This window comes from Oxyura jamaicensis, chromosome 7 (genome assembly GCF_011077185.1).
Source record: "Oxyura jamaicensis isolate SHBP4307 breed ruddy duck chromosome 7, BPBGC_Ojam_1.0, whole genome shotgun sequence".
In the NCBI taxonomy this organism is placed as follows: Eukaryota; Metazoa; Chordata; class Aves; order Anseriformes; family Anatidae; genus Oxyura; species Oxyura jamaicensis.
In genome coordinates this window covers 23,930,598-23,956,965 of record NC_048899.1, presented here as the reverse complement: position 1 = coordinate 23,956,965, position 26,368 = coordinate 23,930,598, and the positions used below count along the sequence as shown (strand labels likewise).

Genomic DNA, 26,368 nt, shown 5'->3' with positions numbered 1-26,368 from the left:
AGTCAGCAGGAAGGCAGAATGTGGAGTTGTATAGAGGCCAGGGCAATATTTGGAGCAGAGAAGTCAGCAGAGCATCAGTACAAATAGCAGTTATTGGAACAAGCTTCCTGTAGTGGCTACAAGGTCATGCAGGCAAAGAGGTGGAAATGTGGGAGTTGAGCTTTTTTTAATGTAAACTTTGTCAATTCTTAGTTTCAGTCTTTGAAAATTAATGGTGGCCTGAGGTTTGAGACTTTTTTTTAGAACTGGTGTCACACCTAAACATTTCTGAAATGCCAACACAAGTTTTGAGACAGTTGTATTTAACCAAGAAATCATGTTTTTTGGGGTCTGGCTTGTGTTCTGGGCAGTGAGCAAGGTGGTACAGGGTGAGCATCTTTGTGCAAAGTAATCCCCTACTTCTGGTGAAGTTAAGGCCAAACACAGAGAGAGGCACACAGCTGTTGTCTGAAATAAAGCAACCCTGAGCACACACAATGATTTGCAGAGCTGAACTGTCACAATGACCTCTGATTCCAGTATCAGTTTTGAGCACTATAGCTAACTGCAAAGCCTGTAATGTGGTCCTGGACTCTTTCAAAAAGCAAAGAAGAACTGCATAAGAAAACCATGAAACCACCTGTATGTGTGTGCCCACTTGAACATCTTCTGTGGCTGCTGCCAAAAGTGAAGAATACAGAGATAAAGGAATGGAGGAAAAATTGGAATTGCTGCAATCTTTCCTTAACACAGTATTGCATTTCACAGTGCGGGTCACCTAGTACCTGCTGTGAAGAATAGCTGAAGACTGCAAATGCTACAACACTGAAGAGAAAGAAATGCACTGCTCTTACCAAGCATGTCATAGCATATGTTAAAATGAATAAAACTAATGGGGCCTTGAAAAAGTTTCCATTTCTTTTCCTTATCTCTGAGAGCACAGATATTGGTTTAGAGAAGATCATTTGTCTAATAGCAATCCTGTGTCTCCTTCAGCTAGCACAGGAAAACCTCAGCTATCCAAACCAGTGAAATGCCATGTCTGGGAATACTCTTCACAGAAGGTCTACAGGGCCTTCAGTGACTCTTTGAATCAGGAGACCATGCCCATAAGGAACATAACAGGCCTGGCTTGAAACATCGTACATACCATGGCTAGCACTGAAACCACTTATTTCAGTCTTTGTTATTAGTATTGTCCTGAAGTGAGCATTGTTCTCTGCAGTCAACACGAAGGAGATCTTTTGAACTGTGTTTCCAGGAGCACTGCTGGGGACAATATTTCTGCACATCTGTGGAAGTCAAAACAACGACTTGCTCCAGTGAGATGTGAAAGGGTAGGAATGTTAGGGCCAAAAATAATGCAGTTAGAGTCATGAGTCTTGCTTTTTTTCCAGTAATTCAACATATGAGCTTTTGATAATCAGTAAGTTTACTAAGCATTTGGTAAGATGCTTACCAAATCAGCGAAGATCAGGTAAGATGCATTACCAAATTAAGCATTTGGTCCAGGTGCTTAAAGTGATTTCAGGAGCACAACGTTCATTCTGAGCAAGCTCAACAGCAATGAACGAAGCCTTATTGTATGTTCCCCAAAGTCTATTTTTTCAGTAATTTCCCTGTGTTTTTTAATTCATGTCCTTTCAAAGAACACTAGGATTCTTTTATGAATTCTTACCCAGAATTTCTCATCATCAGACAAACAAGAAATCTAGTAGCAGAAACATCCAGTCTCAGAAATTTCTTTTTCCAGATGGAGATCTTCCTGAAAACAGACTACATAGGGATCTGAAGGCCCTATCTGAGGAGACTATGAAAAAATAACATTACTACAGCTAAATGTTTAGATTGCATCAGCCACTGAAATGCAAGTGTGGCTTGATTTGAAGAGTGAAGTATTTAATGAAAAGGAATTTCTAAAACCAAGTGTGCCTTTAGATCCCATGTGAGATCTACCACTTTTGAATTATTCATTGAGTCATTTAGATAATATATGAATAGTAATAATCCTGCATCTGAATGAAGACTTATTTCTTGTCCTTTTATAGAAGACAGGTGCTGACTGAAGGAAGCAGAACTTGATTGAATGTGGCCTCACATTAAGCTGTAGTTTCCAAATCTCACCTTGTTATATCTTTGTTCATCCTTTCTCTGTACAGCTAATGTGGAGGCAAAGAGAGACCCTGTAGTCACCAAGAAGGTGAAAATGCAAGACTGACAGAATGGGGCAGAAACTGCCAGCTGAAGAGAGTAATATTGGTGTAATATTCTCTTATTGGCAAAGGAAGTTGGTAGCATATGCTTCAGAAAAATGGTGGATCATCTGATTCCAGCATTCTTCTGGATTCAGATGATCGCTGAACAATCACCTCTTCATTGTATCAAACAGCAAGTATATGAGGGAAAAGCAGAGAAACACATTTAAAGAGCAAATTGCTAAGCAGTTAATAGTATTCTGTATTTTTAACTGTATTCTTAGTCTTCATGTGTTCAGGAAAATGTGTTTTTTTCCCTTCAAGACATACAATGAAATCAGAGTAACATGGTTTTTGTTGCCTTAGAACCTCAAAGGTGTGTTTTAAACTTGCCTAAAATGACTGCGTCAGTGCCTAGTTTCAGTTTAAGACGTCTGTAAAAGGTTGTACTTTTTGTCTCAATTACACTTGCTGACAGTGTTCAATTAACATTTAAGTTGACCGTGTGTTGTTTTGGTCTGACCCTACGTGATGATAATGTGCAAATTTCAGACATTTCAGACAAATTCCACAGAAAACTACCTATACTTAGCTAGATGTTTATGGAAGGAAAATTCAACCCAGAAGAAGGAAATAGAAACCTAAAAATTGGGAACACTAGCACTGGTCCTCAGTGGGAAGCCTCCATGGACACATTTACTTAGCACCCAGGTTAGCTGGCCAGAAGAAGGGCTCCCAGCTGCGTTTGGTCCCTGTGGGACAATGTGGTGACCTGGCAGCATTACCTGACATTGTCCTTCTGCTCTGATTTTATCAGGCAGTTCCCTGCACACGTGGGAGTTTGATAAACCGATAGTCCAGTATATGCCACTGGATTTGTGATTGTCCCGCCACCGCGTCCACCTTTGCCAAAGTAGAACTAGAAGGTGATAGGAAATCCTGATGGTACAACCTGCTGGCTTACCCACGCCACCCAGTTACACTGCGCAGGGTATCTGATGGGGCTTTCAGTTGGCTTGGCTTTAATATCCCAAACAATGCAGCTGCTAACATAGGACTTTAAGCAGGTTGGACAGAGAAAATCACTGCATCTAAATCTTGTTATTGCTGAAGTACCAAAGCCAAGCATTTAATTATGGCTTCAGACTTTACTTTCTGGTTCTTGTTAATGTCAGGGGACCTTCTGTGGTACATTCAAGAGTAAGTTTCAGCTCACTGTGTCTGCAAAGGCCCTTTATCTATAAAACATCCACTTAAATTTACTGAAGACATAACAGACTGTAGGTGAGCTCATTAATACATGAGAGAGTACAAATAGAAAAGAAACTGTCAGCACTGTCCTATGTCCATGCTGAGACTTATTTCAGGTACAGCAAACTTCCCCTTGGTACCCAGAGCAATTAAAGGGTTTGCTCCCTTCTTTTCCCTGTATATGGGGAGCATAGATGGAGCACTGCCTGACTTCTCATAGGAACATCTCATTTTACTTACTTTGGTGAAAGGACAAGTGTATGACACCATCTTACAGTGTTTGAAAGGTGTTTTCCTTCAGTGGAGGTTTTGTACTATATTCTGAGACTGTTGCATTACTAAGTAATCTGGAGGAAATCAAAGCATCCCTATCCCTAGTCAAAAATGCTGGCAATTCTGATTCAATTGATTTATGCTAGAGAAAAGGCACAAAATTAACTTGTAAAGGCCCAGGTGGCTAAACAATAAGGTGGCTAAATAGCAGCTCTGATCTTGGTGCCCCTGGGCAGTGTGAGCAGAGGCTGGAGCAGGTCACTCTTCAGGACTGGCCAGGGTTGCCAGCCAGACTCCTTAAGAGAGCTATTGAGATTGATGTGCCATTCTCTACCCTCTCTGCCCCTTTAACCCCTCACAAGCTTGTAAGGTCACAGTGTCACAGCACAAGAAAGGATGATCCCCTTGTTCAAACTTGGTGCCAAGCTCCGGAGCCTCAGGATTTCAGCGAGCAGCAGCGATGAGTGCTGCACACACCTTCCCTCAGCCCTTTGTGCTTGGGCTTGCTTCTCAGCAGCACGCAGAATCGCAAACGTGTAGTTCTTGCTCTTTTGCCTGCCTTGAAGCTCAGCTTTAACTGTGCTCTCTGCCTTGCCACAGGGACTCAGCCGTTTCCAACAATAAGACTCCACACAATAGCTCCATCAGCCACATCGAATCTGTACTTCAGCAGCTCGACGAGGCCCAGGTACAGATGGAAGAGCTCTTCCATGAGAGGAAGATTAAGCTAGATATTTTTCTTCAGCTCCGGATTTTTGAACAGTACACCATTGAGGTAAGAGCTGGCTGCATGACCTGAGGAAGGTAGAGAAGGGGGAAAGGGGTGTGTGTAAAAGTACTGTGTAAGGAAACACCCCCAGCTGCTCAACTGCGCTCAGCTGTCCAGCGGGAAAGAGTGACAAAACCAGATTTTAAATTTGGCATCTTGAAGGTAAAAATATGCTTTAGGATGTACTGCTTAAATACAGTGAAATAGCTTCATGTTTGCTCAGGTGGCTGTATGCTGAGAATCTGTCTGCTCTGGGGAGAAGCCGTGTAAGGTGTACCTGTTATAGGACTGTATTGACACTAGTCAGGGTTTGCAAGTTCTCTATCACTTGATAGTGAGGTTTGCCTCTTCCAATACAAACATAGATGCATGCAAATAGATACATGATCATGTTTAAACCTCTGAGAAGAAAAAAAAAAAAAAAAAAAAAAAAACACAAAACATTATCTATGAAGGGAGAGGATAATTAAAAGCTAGGCTTTGAGCATCACAGTGGATATATATATATATATATATATATTATTGGAGGAGGGAGGGAATAGAAGAAGCTTTTAAGTAATTTTATGTGCCTGTGTATAAAGGTCTTTCAGTATGCTTTTTTTTTTTAACCCTATTCTGAAATCAAAAGCATTGGAAGGAAAACTCATCAAAGCATTAATAATTGAGGTATTCTTGGACAAAGTAACTTTAAAGAGACTAGCCAATCTCATTAACTGCTTGCTGTAATTCTGATAGGATGTGGTGCAAAAGAGCAACATGTAAATTAACTTGCACACAAAATCCATGAAAGCCAAGTGTTGGCACACATGTCCTTCCTGGGATGTGTTCCTCCTCCTATATCCCACTGGTCCTTGTTCAGGTCATGCAGCACTTCAAGTGTTTTATGATGAGATATTCCTGAAGATATCATTTGTAAATCTATCAGCAATATCAAGGTACTGATAATTAGTGGGAGCTTTAGTATGCTCCGTTACAGTTTCTGTGTATTTTAAAACATGGCATGATGAATTACAGTGGAATGAAATGTTAGGAACAGGGGGTTTGTATATGTTTTTTATTTAATTGGATGCGAGAGATGGAAATCAGTGAGGAGTATCTGAGCTTTCTTGTTGTGACTGGTTAAGTTAGGTATTGTACTGAAAGCTGCTCTACAGTGCTTGTTATTAATGTACATTAGATTAATTAACATTGTTTTACTCACCAGTTACATACAGTCTTCCTGATACTGGGAGGCAGTATTCCCTGTGAGTATGCGTGTATATGTATAAATGTGTACACTTCAGATTGGGTGGCACTGCTGTGTGAGCAGTGCTGCCCTAAGACTGCTACATTCCCAGCTCAGGAGCCTGCAATAACTGTAGTATCTGCTGCGCTTAAATGGAAGATATTTTGATACAATGGTGTGGTGAATGGTGAATAATTAAGACTTGGACTCTAAGGATAGGAACTATAGGTGAATACATATATGTGTACCTACCTATAAATGGCACCTGTGTTTTCAAAAATGAAGCAAAACATGAATAATAGTATGTGCTTCTGGACACCCAACTATATCTGTTGGCAGTATATTTTGAACCTATATGAGTCATTCATTAAGATCTCAGCCTGTGTGTATGCCAGAGATGGCAATGCTGTGTGGATCCCTCTGTTTTGTTTCAGCATGAATCCTACTTCTGTGTATTCAGAGATACATTTAGACTGTCTGTGATACGTTAAGATATTTAAAATTTGCAGTGTGCTTCAGTCTTCTCAAATCAGATTAGCTAGAAAGGTCTTTTAAAGAAAATCATTGCTTAGTTGTCAGTGTAGATTTGCTACTTTTTTTATCATCAGAACATCTGAATTCCCTCTGCAGGATTAACATTACAAGGAAATATGAGAATGCATTTCATAGGGAGTTTATGGGCAGATGATTTTTATTTAGAAAGCTCTCTCTTTCGGGGGAAAATATTTTTATTTTAAAATAATTACTACATTTAATTTATAACTGAACACAGAGTAAAAGGTATCATATCCATGTCAGTATCTTAAATTTTATAAGTACATTTAGCGCTCAAACAAGAAAAACAGTCTGATTAATAAAAAGAAGAGTAATTTGAAATAATATATTAAATGGCAAATTTATGCTGTGCATTTCAAACAACAGCTGAATTAGCTCAAAGTGATACAATAATGATCTTTAGAAACTAGATTGCAGTCAGTTGCCTCAGCCATATAATAAAGATTCCAAGTCAGTAGGAAACTTATCAACATTAACACAATTATCTCATGCCATTTTTAAGAAGCAAAAAGATGTTTTCATCCCCATAATTAAAAAGCATGTAGTATTTCTGATGGTTAGCTTTTCTAAGCTTGTAAGGGAAAAAGATGATGAAATTTTAATTGAGAAATTAAATCTTTTTTTTTTTTTTTTTTTTTTTTTTTTTACTAAAGATGAGTAGCTTGAGCTATGGCTGGTAATGTATTTAGGTTTTAATTTTCCGTAATAGCCCAGATCCAGCATAGATTAAGAACGGGGAAACAATGTGTAACAGTATGACTCTCAAATGAATTTTTCCTTCTCTCGTCTAGATAAGCCCCCTTCCATCTGTCCAAAGAGCGGCGCCATGTTGAACGTATCCCTAACAAAACCCCTCTACCTGCTGCATCCATGTTAAATCTCTCTCTTTCCTGCAAATCATCCACTAAAGTGGGCCCAAGAGACAGTTCTGTTGTAGCGAAAGCTCTTCTCAGCATGCTGGAAGTCTCAGTCATCAGCATCCTGTTTTAAGAAGAGCAGCTGAGGAAGTTAGAGTTTGACACAGGATCGGCCAGCCTCCTTGTCTAAGAACATTGTGCACATTGCCTCCCTGGAGAAGGAAGCGAGCAAGAAGAGCTGGCTGGCAGCGTGCAACGGCAATGCTGCTAGGGCAGGTTTGCTCCAAGGGGACCAGGTTGGACAGGTAGCAGTTTCCTTGGGAACCCTGAAGCTGCTCTGGGCAGAGCGATTTGGTACATGGGTTGTGAGGTCCCTGTGCTTTCACAACAAAAGCATTTAATTGACATGGGTTTCCAAATGGAAGTTTCACTGGATTTCCGAAAATTAGCCAGCAGATCTTGGTCTGATAGCAAAACAATGGCCTGGTGTTTCTGTTCCAGCCATCTTTTTGTTTGTTTATTTGTTTATTTGTTTGTTCTCCATCTCCCAGATCTGAATGCTTTTGTTCTCTTTGCTGCTTCTGTCTTGTTAAGCATTGTGTTTCCCACTTTTCCTCTGGGTCTGTGTTCTCAGCCTTAGTGTCAGGTTCTTGAGTTCCTAGGAAGCCCTCGTGATGAGGATCCTTCCCTGGGAACTCCACTCAGCGCAAAAACTTGTCTCTCTTTAATGAAAGACAGAGATGCAACTGTGGGAGCCCATCTCCTCCCAAAAGCTTTAGGAAGGGTTTCACATTAGAACTCAATCTCAGAATAGCTGCATCCTGTGTAGTCTCTTTCCATCCAGTTTTGGTACCAAACATGTTTTCTTTGATTGCCTTTCCCTACTAACCTCTCTCTCTCCTTTCTAATTGATAATGCATACTGAAAGTATTAGGGATTTTTTCAAGCTCACAAATGACCGTGGACTGTTTGACCTATATATATACATATATTTATTTAGAAAGCGTCTGGCTGATATTTGTTCTTTGGAAACTTTCCTGTTTTACTGTTCTTCCCAGATATTGAAGTCCATGCCATGGACCACGTAACCCTTTCCTCTGGCACTCCTTTCTGGACTTGCACTGTACCCATCCACTTCATTCATAGTTTTTGAACTTTTCTATGATCTTTTCTTCCTGACAGGTTTGGAGTCCAGACAAACTTCAGAATTAATGGTACTTCATGAGCAACACTCACTTCCATCTACTTAGGCATCATTAACCTTCTCTGTGCTTCAGTGAAATCTGCCAACTATTGTCTCATTTTGTCTTCAGGAAGAGTATTTTATGTAAAGAGAAGCCACCTGCCTTTTTTGTTGGTAGGGCAGAGCAGCTGTCTTCGTTTAGGACTTCTAAGGACTTGTGAGTTGCCTAGGCAGCTTTTGTGTTGTATTTGAGTCAAGGCAGGTTTGGCAGATGTGAATTTGGATGTGAACCCAGAGGCACACAGCATGTGCTGCCTTTTATTTTTTTGTCTTAATCTCATTATATTGACTGATATGTACACTGTAGGTTCGTGGGGTAAAGTATGAAATCCAAACGATGACGACACCTGGAAACCAGCATAACAGAAATATGAGAGAGCCTAGCTATCCCAGTGGGAGGTTTCTCTGCCTTAGTTTTTAAAACCATAAAGTGACAACCCATTCTTTATTTAGGAAACGTGTCTAACTTTGATGCCTGATATGTTTTATTTCTTTACCAAGTCATTGCACATTTCAAGACAAGACTGGATCATTAGGATTATATGGTTGGGCTTTCTGTGTGATGCATGCTATGACTGAGTTCAGGCAGCCAACCAAGTAACTCAGGAGATTTCATGTAATGTGAATGGGGTAGTTGATCCACTATGAGGAGTAGGGTATAAGACCCCGGGGACAATAGCTGGCAGGCATCAACAGCAGTGCTGGCACCACACTGAGCACATTATATATATGAAACACAGTAGTATCCCAGAGATATAGCTTCACTAAAATCTGTCAAGTATTCTTTGACTTGTGCTTCAAAAATAGTCACTTAAAGGCTTATTAACCATTATTTGGATGGATGTTAATATTTAGTAAAATGCTGGGTAATCGGATAAGAAATGAATGGTAAAATGCACTGAGTTGCAACCCCTACCACAATGAATACCACCCAGAGCATAGACCACATCTTTCTGCGTCTGTTTTCTTTATATCTTTTGTACAGAGATAATCAAATTCACCTAAAAGTCCCTATAAAACTCTGAGAACAGGAATTATCTCACCTGATACTTGTCTGGCAACAGTTGTTGGTTACCTCCAAGGAAATTTCTCCCGCCGCTTCCCCGAACTGCCCAGCTCCTTCCCTTGTGTGTGTTGTTGTTTCCTGCAATGCACATGGATCTGTGCAGTGCTAGGCAAAGCCAGTCCACTGTAGTCTTAGCACAGTGTGCTTCCTAGGCAAAGACATAGTCCTGGAAGTCATTATGGGGGTTCCTGCTGTACAATATAAATTGGATCTTGTATACTGCTATCTTTCAAAAAGTACTGCAATCGCTAAAATCTTCACCTGCTGGTTATCCAGTTTTCCACCATTGCATCTCTTTGGCTCCATTTCACCTGCTAATTAAATTTTTCAGCCTTGATTTCATTTGCTGGTTCTTTTGGCTCTTCCCACCCATTCCTGTAGAAGGGAGCAGAAGCCAGCTTGCAGACAGTAGTTTGATTGACTGTTATTTACAGCTTACTTGAGTTTCCCATTCCAGGTTTATAACATTAGCAGGATCTTTCAAGTGAAATAACTGCCTGCTTGGAGGTACAAGATGCTCTATAGCCCCTCACTGACTTACAGCTGACGCTCAGATGTGAGCTTCGTTATTAGAAATAAGAGTTGCCGGAATCTTATAATGCCTCACACTTCGGTGTTTTTTGTTGTGTGTTTTTTTTTCTTTTCTTTTCTTTTTCATTTGCATAGGTTTCAAACTGCACATCACTTCATTTTAAAGAAAGCAAGGCACAAGGCTCTCTTGGGTACCTTGTCTTTAGAGCTCAATTCCATTGTTTCTCTTGATATTTTTGGGACTCAGGAGCCAAAGGCACTGGAGCGGAATCATCACTGTGACAGCCTTTTCACATTTCAATAGCTCAGGTCCCTACTAAGCCAATGTTGTTTCTCTACCACATGTCAAAAGGAAGGGTGACAGCATTGTCACACTGCACAGCTACAGTCCAAACTGAGACCTGAGAAGGAGGAACAGCCAACTTTCTGCATGCATGGTTTGTAGAAGTGACAGTTTCATTCACCCTTCCTACCTACATCTCCGACCACGTACCTGCAGTTTTAGCCTACTCATAGTTCCACTTAAAGGGTCATGTCCAGTCTTCTGCTCTTCCAGTGTCCTCTGAATTCCAAAGCAGAGCTGAGTGCTGTTGCCCCTGACGTGTCTGGTTAAAAAATAAAAGTAGAAGTATGTGCCCTGGAGATCTCTTTTCCCCTACTCTGTTATAACCCCTTTCTTTCTTCACTCACAGACATTCCCTTACCATCCAGGAGTTTGAATGATTTTTTTTTTATTCCTCTCTAGATCACATCTGACCTCCCATCTCATCCACCCCCTCTCTCTTCATATTCTTGAAGAGATGTAGATATTCCCTTTCCTTGATTCTGAGCTCTGCCCTGTGCCTGTGCGACTATTCTTCCCACCCTGCCTCATCCCTGTGCTCTACCCACTCTCCTCACCTTTGCCCCTCCTCCTACTTTCACCATCCTTTCTCTTGCAACCTACCTCCTACGTTTGCTTGTTCTTCCCAATCGTCTTCACTCTTTTCCAGCTCCCTCTCACAAGCCCACTCTCTTTTTGTTGATAGTGGCTGCTCCCAAGGTAGAACTTTCTTATTCCTCCTCCTCATATGCCCATTCCCTAGCCCATACTTCAAAATATCAGCTCCTATATGATTCATTCACCATATAACATTTATTTTCTCTTGCTTGATTCTTCATTTTTCTCTCCACCTCCTTCAATTGGCAAACAATTTTTTTTTTTCTGGCTGGCATTAAACAAGAAGACTTTAGGTGTCAAACACTGAACTTGGGCCAAGCAAGCAGCATTCAAGACTCAGCAGCACCATTTTATAGAAAATTTCACCAGTGGCATCAAAAAAATAGATAGGATTTAGATATGAAACCATTGCAGATATGTGATTGCCTGCGCAGCAGCTGCTTTAGCTTGGATAGGCTCTTTGGCCTAATCCACAAACAACTGCAATCCAGGAGTGAGATGGCAGGACTGTTTCTGTTGTTATTGCTGCTATTACTTTTGACCTGCCTACTACTTCTCTATGTCTCTCCTCCCTCTCCAGGGTTGAAGATGAACATGTCTCTCTCCCCACAGTCATGTTATCTGCTGGCGTTGCAACATGATAAATCCAGGAAGCAGCAAAAGCAGCAGTTTTGCAGCAATAGCAATTTGGGTATATTAAGTTGCTGCTTTAGGAGGATGCCTGCCTAAAAAATATGTGGTCTAGACTGTGGTTGCTGTGTCTGCACAAAACACAGACCTGGCTGATGTAGTCTCTATATCTGTTATGGTCTTATGATAGTGGAGTTCAGCACAAACCCAGTATTTGCTCACATGCTGAAGTGAACTCCTGGTGCTCTGGTGTGGATATCTCAGGTACCTCATTTAATGCTTGCTTGTGTTCACTGCCTGCATCATTTCTCCTCCTATTATCATGATAGCAGGAGAATCTTTCAGATGAAGAAAAAAGGATCATGCTTTTCATGCTCATTGTCAATATACAGTTCTGTTGTGTCTTTCTCTCTCATTTACACTCTGGGGTCATTTGACCTCCCTTTATTGCTTAGGACCTGTTTCTTGGCCACCAACCTTATATGACCTGCAAGGAAGGAGTGTGGCTCCTTCCAGAGTCAGATGGAGAGTGGCTGACAGTGAGCTATGCACCTAGCTTTCCTTTGAGCAGTGTGAGTACTTAGGGGTGCCTGCCACTTTTGCTAATGCAGGCCTCTGCACTGCCGCTGTTGCTGCTCTCATGACCCCCCTGCTTTGGTAAAATTTCTCTCTCATGCCACAGCAGAACAGAGCAGAGCTCAGGGCTTCTCTCATGGCAGCACTCTTTTTCTTTCAGGGCATGTGAAGGATGCTAAGGTCTATTTAGAATCACAAACACTGTGAAGGAAAATGAATAAACATAAGAAGTGCCATCAGTTCTTCCCACCAAAAATCCAATAGATGAACACAACAAACTCTCATCAGCCATTCTTCTGGGTCAAAAGGGAATTAAACAAGTTCCTGGCCAAGTGAGCCTCATTTATGAGACAGTTCCTGACATAGGCTCAGTGTAATTGGCTCCAACCACAGTTCAAGAGATAGTACAGTTTCATCTTGTGTAGTCCCAAGTTTCACCATAGATGTCAATGTCTGACATATTCTGTGAAAGCACCCAAGGTCCTTTTTTAGACTTGAAAAATATACATCTGTAGAGCTGCCTAATTACAGCCTCTTTCTAAAGAAAAATAAATTTTCCCTATACCCAAGTCAATCTAGCTAGGCACTCAGACTCTGGGACCATTTCCAAACGGTCCGGTTTGAAATACAGAAACTGCTGGGATTTTGAGGCATTGGCTGTACAGACAGGAAAGGAAGTGTCTTAATGAGATATGCCAAGCAGCACGGTCTCTGGGATAGGGCACCAGATTGGGACTCAGGAAACCTGGGTTGTTATCTCAGCTCTGCTATTGCTTCTTTGCCTCCGTGTGCTTTAGATTCCCTTCTAGCCATCTGCTTGTCTCAGTTACTCAGAGCAACGTACCCAACCTTCCTGTGCACACACGTCGCCAGAGGAGCTTGGTGATGTTCCACCTCTCGCTGTGTCTGCCTCCTTCCTCTCCTCCCCTAACCCAGCACATGGGATAATTAGCACTGCTTCCTCAGCTCCCACTCGGAGACAGCTCCCCTCCTTCCTTCCTCCCCCCCGCTGTCTGTGGCTGAACTACGGAGCCTTGCTGGACCTGACCGACCATCCAGAGCCTCTCAGGCACAGACAGAGCTCCAGCTCGTGGCCCTGACAGCACGACATGGATCCCCCGGTCTGGCCTTGCAGCCTGAGGAATTTACCAGCTCATGTCCTGGCTGCCTGTGCTGTCCTTTCCTCCACCTGCAGCCAGTGATTTGAACTGGGGAATGTGGATAATGGAGCATGAACCCCTCAGTGCCTTGCAATGGAAAGCAGGACACGTAGATGTCCACGTGCAGCTCCTTCTGTGCTAGGAGCCTGGTGAAAGCTGGCTGCTGACATGAGCATCAGGAGCACGGGTTGCCCGGGAGGCAACCCCTCTCCCAAGTGCCTGTAGATGCCTCTGTGCTGTTCACCTGTCTTGGACGCTCAGGGACAAAAGCCAGTGCAATCAGGAACAGCCCTTTTCCTGTGCAAGAGTGGAAATTGTTGTGGATTTAATGATAAAATCAGTGCTGCTCAGTGTCCCTTCTCCTGCAAGTGGAAAAGTTGCTAAGAGAAATGGCATCACAGTGGAGAGGCTTAGCCAGGCACTCGTGTAGTAGTGCTGGATCCCAGCCTACTTGAAGATGTGGGGCTATCTGTTGATTCATTCACAAGACCATTCTCAATGTCCCTGGCAGTCCAACCCTCCAAAAGATTTGTATTTTCCTGTCCTGGAGATGGTGTCCAGAGACATAAGCAGGATGGAAAGAGATGGATTTGATCAGAATCCCCATATTGTAGCATGGCTGTAAGAGCAAACTATTGTAACACGTTCCTTGACTGGGTTAATCTTTATTGCTGTCACTTACAAATGCTTTTAGACATCTTCCTGAGTGCATATACATGGGAATGCTTACAGGGAATTGGGAAGTACTTTGCAAACCCCTGCAAAATTTCAAGTGATTGTTTTAGCAGCCTTACACAAAATGCAATGAATTTGAACAGACAATATTTTTAATACCTCATTAAAATAAAATAAAAATCCTTTGGTTTATTTATATCGCTACTAAATCCTACAAGCAGAAGGGGCTTTGCATTGAACTGTGTTATTGTCATGACTGTAGGAACCTGTGCTCACTCTAAATTAATTCAATTTTTTACTTTGAAACAAGGTCAAGGCTACCTCAGATCTGATTGCTGTTAGCCAAGGATCTTTCTCTAAAGTCAATGTATCTAGTAAAACCCTTCTCCAGCATCTACTCCAACCTGCCAAGAAGCCTCCACAGTCCTGGGACCCCAGCTATAACATATAAATGAATCAGAGGCTGCTGGAATCGGGAATGGGGCCAAAGAGACTGTAGAGATAGTTGTTATTTAAAGGTAATTGAGTGAAATGGGTGATGGAAAAAGCTGAAGAAAAATAGAAGCTCCTCAGAATGTTCACACTCTGCTTTCCACCCTGCAGCTGAGATCCCAGGTTCTTGGTTGAGTAAATCTGCTTTTTTGCTTCTCTCTAACAAAAGCCTAGAAATTGTGCTTATGTTTTCCCATCTAATGAAAAGCTCCCATCCATGCTAATGTGAGAGGGGCTGAAAGCCGGTCCTTTTGGGTTCCCTTCCAGTGCCTGTGTTGGATTTAGTGTTATGCTTTCTGGAAAGGAAAACCAAGTGGAAAATTTTGAATCTTGGCTACTTGAGAAGCTAAGCATCTCACTGCACACAAGCACTGAAGAGTGCTTTTAGTGAGAAACAGAGAACCTCTCACTACATGATAACATGCTCAAGTGTGAATTTAGATACCTATTTTTAGCTCTCCTGGCTCTAGCTATGAAGAGCTGACCAATGAATGTGAATTCAGGCATATATTTAATAGTTCTGAAATACTTGAAACAATTATATGCTGCACAGTACTAGCCTGTGTGTGTGATTTAATTCCCATTCCCCTTGTCCCACTTCCCTCATTCATTGTTGCTAGCACGTTCCCTCTTTTAGCAGCAGAGTCGAGTTTGAAGGGAGGCTGTGCTGTTTGAGCGGGGGTAGAGCTTGTGTTAATTGTACAGGCAAAACCAAAGCAGGACTTTGATATTGGTTAGCTACTTGTGAGTTTAAATGTAAAACACAGAAGATACAGGAAATGGACTGCTAGAATCATCAGCCTGCCTGTTTAAATTAGGAAGCAGAGAAAGCAACAGAAGATTTTACCTGTCCCTATGAGTTATTGGCAGGTAACGTTGGTCTGGCAAGAACTGGGTCCTGCCTGTGATGCTACTGGTGTTTCACCCAGCCCTCGAGTGTGATGTGTCTGTGCTGTGCTTTCACCATCTGTGAAAATGTATTCATAGAACCATAGAATATCCAGGGTTGGAATGGACTGACAAGGATAATCAATTCTGACTCCTGGGTCTGTACAGGACCACTCAAAAATCAGACCCAATGTCTGAAAGCATTGTCCCAGTGCTTCTTGAACTCCAGCAGGCTGTGACCACTGCCCTGTGGTTATTATTTATATTAATTCCCCAGTATGAAATCTTTGAGATTCATAGAAGGAAGTTTATACGGGGCCTGTTCCCACTCCAGCTAGCAGAAAGACCCTTAAAAAGAGAAAGTCCCTGAAAGCACAGACTGAGACAACTGCAGTCAGTGCTGTGGGGGTTAACTCACCAATTTTATAACAACATATTAGGTGTCATGATGCATTTTCTGTGAACAACAGGTAGGTACTGTTCACAATGCATTATATCTATATATATTTTAAATAATTTATAATAATATAATATTATAATATATTCTGCAAATGTATTAGTTATCCCCATTTTAGAGCTTAATGGAAGCATCTTATAATTTAAATTCTATGAAGAAAAAGAATAAACAATAATACTAAAGAATATTCCCATCTGTAGCATGTAACACGTAGGGTGCTACAAAAAGTTCTTAGAAACATTCAGGCAATTTTGGGATTATGTAATCACAGGTGTCAAATATTTTTTTGCAAATATTTCTTAATTTAAATTTGAATTTATTCACAAGCACTATCTCCACCACCCATGTGAATACAGTGAGTCTTCTCTCACAGTGGAATGTGGAAGGGAAGAAGTTATCAGATTTCTTGTTGGACTGATCATCTTTTCATGGATCCTTACCTAAGTAAAATGTGAATTGTGACCATTAAATGGGCAGAATCTAGAGTGTATTTTGGCTGTGGTTTGGGGGGTTTCTGGATCACAGTCAAAATGTGAAGTATTTCAGTGATCCATACACAGTTTGAAAGTAAGGTTTTTCATTGCTCTTGAGTGCTTATGGTGCCTATCTTCTGCCCATGAAGGTTACAGCAGAGTTAGATGCCTGGAATGAAGATCTGCTGAGACAAATGAATGATTTCAATACTGAAGACCTCACTCTGGCTGAGCAACGTCTGCAGCGTCACACTGAGCGGAAATTGGCCATGAACAACATGACCTTTGAAGTCATCCAACAAGGGCAAGATTTACACCAATACATCATGGAGGTCCAGGCTTCAGGTAAGCAGAAAAAAATGTTCTCTGTTTTATATGAGAAGAAACAAAAGAAACCAAAAAAAAAAAAAAAAAAAAAAGGAAAAAAAAATAAGGAAAAAAAAAATCCTGCATATCAAACAAAAGTATCCCACTACATACAAAATATATCAACGTTTAACATGAGCCACTTTGGCCTCTAGCTGTCTCTCCACACCCAGAACTGTTCCATAAGTTTGGGGAATTTTTGGATTCAGGATTATATGTCAGAAATTGCTGTTTCTTTGAAACCAAAACTCAGTGTGAAAGTAAAGCTAACTTTCAAGTTCCGTTTGGAAACTTTTACAACTGCAGGATGGAGTTTGTTGTCAGTTCCAACATGGAGGGAGAGGAGAGGGCAGGACACATTGCACGGGTAAGGACACTTGTCCTTGCACCAGTTCCAGAACAAGCACTGCAGGGGGTCATGAGTTATGAATACTTGAGCTGGCCAGTCAGACCTCAGGTCTGGATAAATTCTAGCTGCTCTAGCCTCCTAAGCTTGTAAACCTTTCTGCAACTAGATTTTATCCAGAGGCAAGCTGACCAGATGTGCTGGCTCGGTTCTCCTCAGGCTTGAGTACCCCTTCCCTGTGCCATGTTTCTAGGTGCAGACATGCCTGAAGGAGAGAGAGGTGGAGGGAGAGAGGAGCTAGTTATCCAGAAGCCCTCTGGAAAAGAATCCAAATATGAGATCCTTGAATGTACCATGGAACTGAACTCTTGTTTCCAGCCAGCTCCAATTGGAATTATTTTGTGTATAACAAGGCAATATGATAAACGATACTGGAATTTTCCTTTTCAGTGTGCACTTGAAAGTTAAAGATAACTATTTGGATGTGAAAAACCTTTGGCATGTGCTCTGAAGTGACAGACTTGATTCATGTTGACTGGGAGTCTGTCTGGTACTTCTACTGTGCTTCTCAGCAGTAAGATCCTGTTTCCAAGACATCCTATGAATCAGGACTTTTGTATCCTTGCATTCTGCATTTGGAAAAAGAGTGTTGTCATTCAAATTAATCACTGCATAAAGCCCAGAAGTGAATGTTACTTGCAAAGTGTTTTAACCTTCTTGAATGTCTGGAAAGAGTGCAAAGCAAGAGCGATTCCTGTTCTTTCCCTTCCCATATGCACTTTCAAAATAAATAATAATAATAAAAAAGGATTTTTATGGTTTTATTCTTTGGCAAACATTTTACCCTTAGGCACCCACCTTTAAAAAAAAAAAAAAAAAAAAATCTGGCAGTATTCAGCCTGATTTGGCAGGCTGCACTCAACAGAGGCTTAAAGATTGCTACAAGAATATGTTGTGAACTAGACAAGCCGGTGCATTGTGTGAACCATGTGTGTGAGCTTGTAGGAGATCTGCCCACACTGTGTCTGGCCCTGTGCTTCAGCACCCTTGCTTTCTGGGGTAGCAAATTAGTCCTAATACATCACTTAGTATGCTTTTTTCTTTTTTTTTCTTTTTTTTTTGGTACATCTTGGAAGCATCTTAATACGAGTAGGAATCTGTGGGAGGTACAGAATATGATCCAGAACAGAGACAGTCAGGAGTCTCAGGGACTGTTTTTTTTTTTTGTTTGTTTTTTGTTTTTTTTTTTTTGATTGCAGACAAAAGATCAACAGCTAAATGAAGTGACTTTTAAAATGTTTTTATAAGATCATCTAAGATCTCTTTCTATAAAGCCTACCTGATAAAAATCCATTGCTCCCAAAGGCAAGGAAATTGAAGTCTCATGGGGATGCAGAGTAACTGTAGTTAATCAAAGGTAATGGTCATGTCTGCTTTGCACAGAATGCTAAATGATGGGAGAATGGCAAAATAAGGGAGAGAGATTGCTCCTGGGACCCTACTGTTTCTTATTTTAATAAAGGAAAGCTCTAGTCCATAAAAAATTCATTTAATTTTACTCCCTCTTGCTGAATCCTATATCACAGTCACCCAGTGCATAAGTTAAAGGATGATTGTTCTTACTGCCAGAGCTGTGAACTTGTAGGGGTTCTGGGAAGTCAACAGCCATTGCTGCTTCCCATTGTACAGTGTCACCACTGCTACTATCAAAATTCAGCTATAGCCATAGAAGTTAAAACAAACAAACAAACAAAAAAGGTGATATTTCAGGGACATTCCACCTAACCAGGCACTCTTAATTGCCTGAGGTTTCTTCCCTTCCGTATAGTTCTCTTTCAGCTTTATTCATTTTAACATGTCACACAGGAACCAGCTTCAATTTTGATCATTCTGTAGTTTGTCTTGGAGGTTCTTAAGCTAATAAGCCAGTCAGATAAAATTACATCCAGGTTTTTCCATGCATGATGCCTTTTTCACTTGGAAATCTTGTGCAGGTACATAAAGGTTTTAGACATGTGCCCATGAGTTTTGCACGTCTCATGCAGATCTGGAGCAGTGATTCTCAGGCTGTGGAGTACCTGGAATTCTCTATGAACACTGTGGTGGGGGTACAGTAAATCCAGTTGTCCTGTAATGGACCATATCAGAATCCATGCAGATATTCAGAGCATCTGTGTATGTGCCCCATCTGTGCAAGTCCACTATTTCCAAAATGCCATACAGCACAGAGTTATGTCCCATGTTTCCTTCCACTAGTCCAGCACATGTGGATGAGCCTGCTTTGGATTAGCCTGTTTTTCAGAACAAAAATTACAACTCTTTGAATGTTAAAAAACTCTTTTGAAACTCAAAGAAATGTTTGTTTTTGTTAGGGAATATGTAAGATCTGGAAGTCAAGTTGTGTTTTCTGAAATTTAGCAGTACTTTCAAATTGTCTTCCTGTCTGACTAATACCAGTGTCCTTCAGGAAAGAGGTTTGCATTAGAGAATATTTTAACAATATTCTCAAGAAGACTGGACTTCTTAATGACCCATCACTTTTTATTTCAATGAGCCTATCTTCTGTTTTTCCAGTTTGATTGCAGCTCTATTCTGACATCAAAGGATCCCCTGATTAAAGGGGATCTGTGTGCAAAAATTTGTGCAAAAGCTCTCAAAAATTGATACTGATTTTTGGATGTCTATCTTGATAAATTAAAAGGGCCTGGTGTTTCCAGCAGAGGCAGCTTGGAGATTTCTGAGAGTTTAGGATCATAGTTCATGGGTGGTTTAACAGCTCAACCCAAGCGGCAGTGATGACCCATTCATGTGTTCATTACCATATGCCCCTTAATATTGCATTGTTAATCTCATTGTCACCATGAACACCATGGTCAGGTGTCACTCAAGGTTTACAGAGCTAGCTTTTTAGGGGTTAGAAGCAATTTCTCTAAGCCAAGCCTGAAATACACTGAAAAACTGATGTCAGGGTAATTTACACAATCCCTGCCTGTTATGTGGAAAATTCAAAGCCCTTTTGTGTCCCGGGTGTCAAACTAACATAATTCATGTCTTTTCCCAGCATTGCATCGCTTAAGAGGGAAATGCAAATCTGTTTCTTTTTGGTTGTGATGTCATTTCTGGGGTAGAAAATACATATTGCAAGAGAGAGGACACCGCGCTGTTCTGTTACAGGCTTGTAACAGTTTGGTCTAAGAGCGGGTTGAGAGCTGCTTCAGAAGAACTTTGTACAGGTCAAAAAGCAATACCCCTTCCTTACACTGAATAGCATGTCACACTGCAAATAGCTCAGCTGTAACTCATGTATGTCTTGTAGGATGCTGGCCAATGTGGGTACTCTTTCTTGTAAATATCTTTAAAAAAAAAAAAAAAAAAAAAAAAAAAAAAATTTTAAATTCATTATCCTTCACTTGATATCTGCTGCAGTGGTTGAGACATGAGAAAAAAATGGCAACTGAGTTCAGTTTTATCAGAAAATCAGCTGTGCTTTTCTGTCTATCTAAACACAATGTAAAGATTTTATGTATGAAATTATTCTGAAAGCAAAGCTTTCCAATTTGCAAACCAATCTTTGAGAAGAATAAGTGCTCTCGCCGCGTGCACTGGCGTTGCAGAATAAATCTGTGTGACATATGACAAGCAAGAAAGGGCAGATCATTCATCATGGGGAGTGCTGGCTGCCCTTGGATAGCATCCCAGTCAGTTCACTGGTTGCCGCTGATGAGTTAGCACAATCAGAACCATACCAGCTGAGTGTGCACGAAGGAAAAGCATGCATTTAATATCTTATAGGTATGGTGAAGTCAAGCGTATGAAAAGCCCGTCATGTCCTAAGGATACAGAACCATATACAGGCTAATTGTAACAACGATGCCTCGTGTCTGGCATTTGAAAGGAACTTCACTCCTAAGAATAGAAGCATATATTAAATTTCCAGGTCTTAAATGAGAAGCCAAGGGCCATTCCACTTTACTTGGTAATGGAGAAACTGTTTTGTTTTGGCTGGGAAAGGGAATAAGCCAATCCCTTGCATTCCCATGTGCTTTTTTCTGATAAAACCAAAAGGTAGGAAAAAGAGGATAGAACCAATCATAAGGTCATATTTATTTTGTGTACTGTCCTCTGTGGATACCACTGTGAGAGAGAATGAAAGTCACAAGTCTCTGAGGAGGATAAAGGGGAAAGAAAATAAATCTTTCTAAATGGATTTTAAAAATTATGTCCAGCTTTTGTACAGAAGCTTCTAATTAACACATTTCTTTTTTAATGTCCTAATATTCCATGGAATCAAATGGCTTTGGAGAAAAGTGTAGTGTTTTCTCAGCATTACAGCAATTTGATTATTTTCCTATTAGGTTCCTGAGCCTCCCTGTACTGAGGCTAGTGGCAAAATTCCAGTAGACCTCAACAAGGGAAGAGTCAGGTCTTTATTAGTTTATAAGGGATTACAGTAACGTAGGATGACATCATAACTCTTCCAGGCCAAACTTTCCCAATTACACTTGTAACATACTCACCAATGCTATCATGCCAGTGTAATAAAGAAGGAAGATGTGACGCTCTGTGTATTTCATATAACTACCACTCGCAAGGCCCTTAGAGTCACGAGAAAATTCAGGAGGTGGGAAGGGTCCTCAGGAGGTCTCTCTTTCAACCTCTGATCAAATCAGGGTCAGCTGCGAGATCAGGCATTCGGGTATTTGTCCTTTTCATGCAAGATGCAAGGAACAGAAAATGTGGTACGAGGCAGCCTTTTTTATCTGGTATGTGAGGAATGGATTAAAAGTCACTCTGTGGAATAATTCTGAATGAACTACAGGCTGGTTTAAACTAAATTGTTGCTAATGAACCCCTAAAGTGCCCAGATGGAAAAGTTGTTTGTCCTGTGGAGTTCCAAGTACTCATGGCACTATTGTAAATCTGGTGACTAGAATTTACTTTATTTCACTTTTCTATTTTCTTTGACTTATTTTTTCCTCTTCAAAGTTCTTTTCAACATGTTTTGTAAAGTGTAAGTTAATGATTTACTGTAGCCTTTTTTTTTTTAATTCTATGTTCACGTAAGTTTTTGAGAAAAGCTATGGTTAAATTGTGTTCTGTTAGTCAAATGCTGATGGGTGAAATGAGCAATAATTACCAAAGAAACACAACTTTGTAGAAAAGATGTAGTGGTGTAGAATAGGAAACTGGACAGGCCAAATACTGACGGTGAGAGTTCAGTGAGAAGGAATTACTAAAGGTGTTACAAATCAATGTGTTAGGTGGCAAAAAATGTTTGTGCAACTAGAATTGCAGGTAAGTGCAATGATCTGTCTGTATGTTGTTCTGTTGTAGGCATTGAGCTGATCTGTGAAAAGGACATTGATCTTGCAACACAAGTTCAAGAGCTGCTGGAATTCCTTCACGAGAAACAGCATGAGCTGGAGCTTAATGCTGACCAAACTCACAAGAGGTTAGAGCAGTGCCTACAGCTTCGACACCTACAGGCTGAGGTCAAGCAGGTGAGAGTTTTTAACCATGCTGCAGGGTCTTAAATGGGTTTTCAACCATTACAGCACATGCTAAACCATCATCTGCCAAGTCACACACCTTTAAGTCGACAATCTTAATTCCTTTTTCCTTAGCAGTACTTAATTTGCTGACAGATTGCATCATGACCTTTTACAAATAATGAAGGGCTCTCTCTGTTCTTTGTACTGTGCGTATGTGAGGCTTCATGAATACTAATGGGAACTCCATGCAGAACGGATGCCCTATCTTCTCAACTAGAATGTGCTTCAAAGCCTGTGTTCTGGGAGTACAATTATTTCATTTGGGATCCAGACTGAACTTATTACAGAGAATTGGCCCAAAGCAAAGGATAACTGAGCAGTGATGTCTGAGCATGGCATTACAGTAGTTTCACTTTTTCATTTATTGCTACACATCTGTTGACCTGCAGGAACCTTTAAAATCTTCTGGGTCAGATAAAAACTTCAATCTGCGGTCTCTGTCCTAGGATTTGCTTAACCATCTTGGTATTGTTATATTGCTGTTCCTCCAGATTTCATTCTAGCTTAGGCAATCATGTTCTGTCTCCATTGTTTCCCTGCCTAGTATTTCATTTGGATGCCTCACATTTCTTTGTTTTCTTGTGCTTTCAAAGCCCACTTTGTCTTGAATATTTTGGAACCGTAATTGAAACTAGCATGGAACTCTCCTGAATTTTGATTTTGAAAATGTAGTTGATTTGTGTTTGTGATAAATTAAAGGGACCCTCCTCATAAAGCTCCAGAGCTCTAGAGCATACTTTGGCTTTCTTCTTAAGAAGAGACCCTGTGATATTCATAGTCACCATGTTAATGTGCAGAGAATCCTTTTTTCCACAGGTTCCTAAAGTTTGTTATACACTACTTAATAGCTAAATACTAAATAATAATAAATAATAAAATAATAAATAATAAAATATAAAATACTAAAAATACAGGTTATTGCTAGCTGACCAAACCCCCATACCCCTATTGACCCAGGATGCTGCGCCAGTCAGCCAGCCCAGTGGCTGTTCCTGGAGCTATGCCTTGGCAGTGCAGCACTCTCTGCAGGTACTTTATATTACTTGCCTCACTGTCAAGTATCTGCTGGGCTTTACTATTCTACAAATCAAAATCTAACCAAAGGAAGTGGTTTTAGGACTGAACTATCTAATAGTTACTGTTAGAGAACATACAGCTGCCTTGAATTAGTATTTTCTTAAGATAGCTTGGGACTATCAGAACCTTTATTACTGTGACCTTTCACCAAACCAATAGTGAAGAATCATTTTATTTGTTCAGCTGAATGCTAAGGACTCCTTTGCTTATTAACCTATAAATTACCACAGCTACAGTTTCTCTTGAAAAGAGCCAAGTTAAAATATATCTGTGCCCTATCTATTTGGTTTCCTGTAGATGAGTCATATTCCCAACCATTTAGTGAAATTGGGAAATATATTGATTTTGGCTTTTAGTTCATCTCCAGTCTGGTCCAAATTTCCTTCACTTTCATTTTAATGCATCTGAGACGACGGATGATCTCATTACCAAATTGCACTCACTCTTGCAAATCAGTTGAGATTTGGTTGCCACAAGACACCTACTGTAGCAGTGGTTAACTTCTGCTGACATAGTAAAATTGGTCAAGACTGCTACGTGTACATGTGTTTGCATTTTGATGTAATGGCTCATGGAAATACAAAGTCTTTTAACTGTCTCTATATATCTAAGTCTCATTTAGAAGGGGTTTCTGCTTTAAATCATATGCACCAAGGGTTCGAATGCCAAGACAATGAATCAAAGTTTGAGGCCATTAAAGCAGAACAATTCAAAGTGAGATGTTCTGTGAACTGCTTTAGACTGGAAATAGTATAGACCAGTGATTCACAAATGCTTTGTTATTTAGAAGTATCCTTCCCAAGACTGATTTCCCCTCACTTTCACCACTCATTTCCGACAGAAACTACAGAGCTTGGATTGCTTGCGTAAAAGTAATAGTAGAATAGATTTGTGGGGATCAATTTAAAAAACAAACTCTCTCATGCTGTGCTTGCAGATATTTGGCTTCCAAAACCCCTTGCTTCTTGCCTTTGTGGGTTTTATTTCTTTTTTGATAAGTGTTGAACTTCCTGTAATATAGCCCCAGATATTGTCATATAATTTTGGATTTATTTTGGCTTATTTTTTTCACATGCCCATTATTCATCCACTTTTGCTGGTTTGGCATTAGATTTGCTTCCAGGTGGATATGCCCAAAGGATGATGGAAACCAGTCATTTGAGGGATATTGAATACACGTCTTTTTTTTTGTTGTTGTGGGGTTGGTTTTTTTGTTGTTGTTTTTCCCCATGCAAATGTGTCACAAAGTTCCTGGAGACTGGAATACAGTTTTGAACATGGCTGAAATTTACCAGAAGATGTCCCTGCTGGTGGTGGTGTCTTTCGTGGTAAAAGCCTCTCAAAGAATCTTCAAAGGGACCAGAGATGTAAAAGATTCTCTTACATTATTTTGCCTTTTAAACTTAAAAGACTATTCCAACCTAATTTGACTTGTATCATAATCAAGGCTTTAAAGTCCTTTTTAGGAACATCAAGAGAAGAGTTCTGACTAAAGTAAACCAGCACACAGACTCACTATAGGACGCAGAGCTCTTATTTCTTAAGGAAGGTTGCACAAGAGGTGCCTCACTTTTTTTTTTTCCTTTTTTTTTTTACTTTTTTTTCTGTAAGTTTTGGTGCTGTGCTCAGTGAAGATGTCAGAGTTTCAGGGTATGAATCTTATAAGAATCTGGAACTATTATTTAATTACGGAGGAGCCTTATCCAGAAGCAGTCTGTTTTAAGCAAATTAGAGACACAGATGGGAATTGTTTCCAAACTGTGGTGGTTGCCATGTTAGAGAACCCATGCCTTGAAATTGTTCTCCAGGAAGATGTGGCTTTCATGTAAGTCACTGTTAATGCATTTCTGCTTCTCCATTGTAAAGCAAATGGTTAGGCCTTTTTAAAGAGTCTTTGAAGATTTATTTAACTCCAGGATTATTTAGTCACTGCTTCTACAAAGTTGATAAAATCTGTGATTTGTAGGATGTGTCTGTTTAAAAGCATCCTTAAATCATTGGCTTGTCTGTGCATTCCCAGATAGTGGTGAATCTATTAATACATGTAACGACCAGTATCTTGGTGCTGTATTAGCAGCTTCTATATGTATTTTAATGAAAAGGTATTGAGCACCATAAGTTCTTGTTAACTGGATACAAATGTGTAAATGCTCTCTCCCAGTCATTTCACAGTCTGTTTCCAAAGCAGAGGCACAACAAAAAGCTCTGCAGGTGATTGGATTTTGCACTTAGACTTAAGGAAGCTTTAGATATGCCACAAAATGTTTTCTTTGTATGTGAACCACATGCACGCAAAAAGAGGAAAAAAATAACAGAAAAATATTATTTTAGAAAAAGCTGATACAATTCCAGATGAGGTCCTGACATTTAAGTGTTGGACTTTTGGAGGTAGAACAGGGTGATTTCAAGTTCTTTCAAGCAAAATCTGCTGGGGTTTGGGTGCTCACTGAGCCTGGAAGAGGGAGTGTGGGGGTCCCACAGTGAGTGTCTGAACCCACTTTCTGGGGGAAGTATTTGGGGAGCACAACAGGGGGTGGCAGAAGACTTTGTCAAGAAGAGCTCTGAGAGGCTGTCAAGATGGAGAGCTTCAGAGCCTTACCCAGAGTACTTCATTCTGCAAATTATTGCATTGACAAGACAGTTGTAAAGAGGAATCTGCACATCCATTAACACTGGAGGAAACCTTGCTGCTTTCAGTTGCATAGTCCCTATTCCTTCTTACTCAAATTTGTTGTCTATTTGCTTTTTTCTAGTTAGTTCTTTTTAAAAGACTGGGGCTTCCAGTGTTTTTG

The 26,368-nt window shown here is 40.5% G+C and overlaps 1 protein-coding gene across 15 annotated transcripts in view; it reads left to right on the top strand.

Annotated features, from left to right (window-relative positions):
* KALRN (kalirin RhoGEF kinase) overlaps positions 1–26,368 on the top strand; it is a 497,542-nt gene that overhangs the window by 306,648 nt on the left and 164,526 nt on the right. For all 15 annotated transcript variants that reach the window (XM_035331506.1, XM_035331495.1, XM_035331496.1 and 12 more), the window contains 3 exons: positions 4,299–4,473; positions 16,385–16,580; positions 22,282–22,448. In XM_035331506.1, coding sequence (XP_035187397.1) covers positions 4,299–4,473; positions 16,385–16,580; positions 22,282–22,448 — 538 coding nt within the window. The remainder of the gene's footprint in view (positions 1–4,298; positions 4,474–16,384; positions 16,581–22,281; positions 22,449–26,368) is intronic.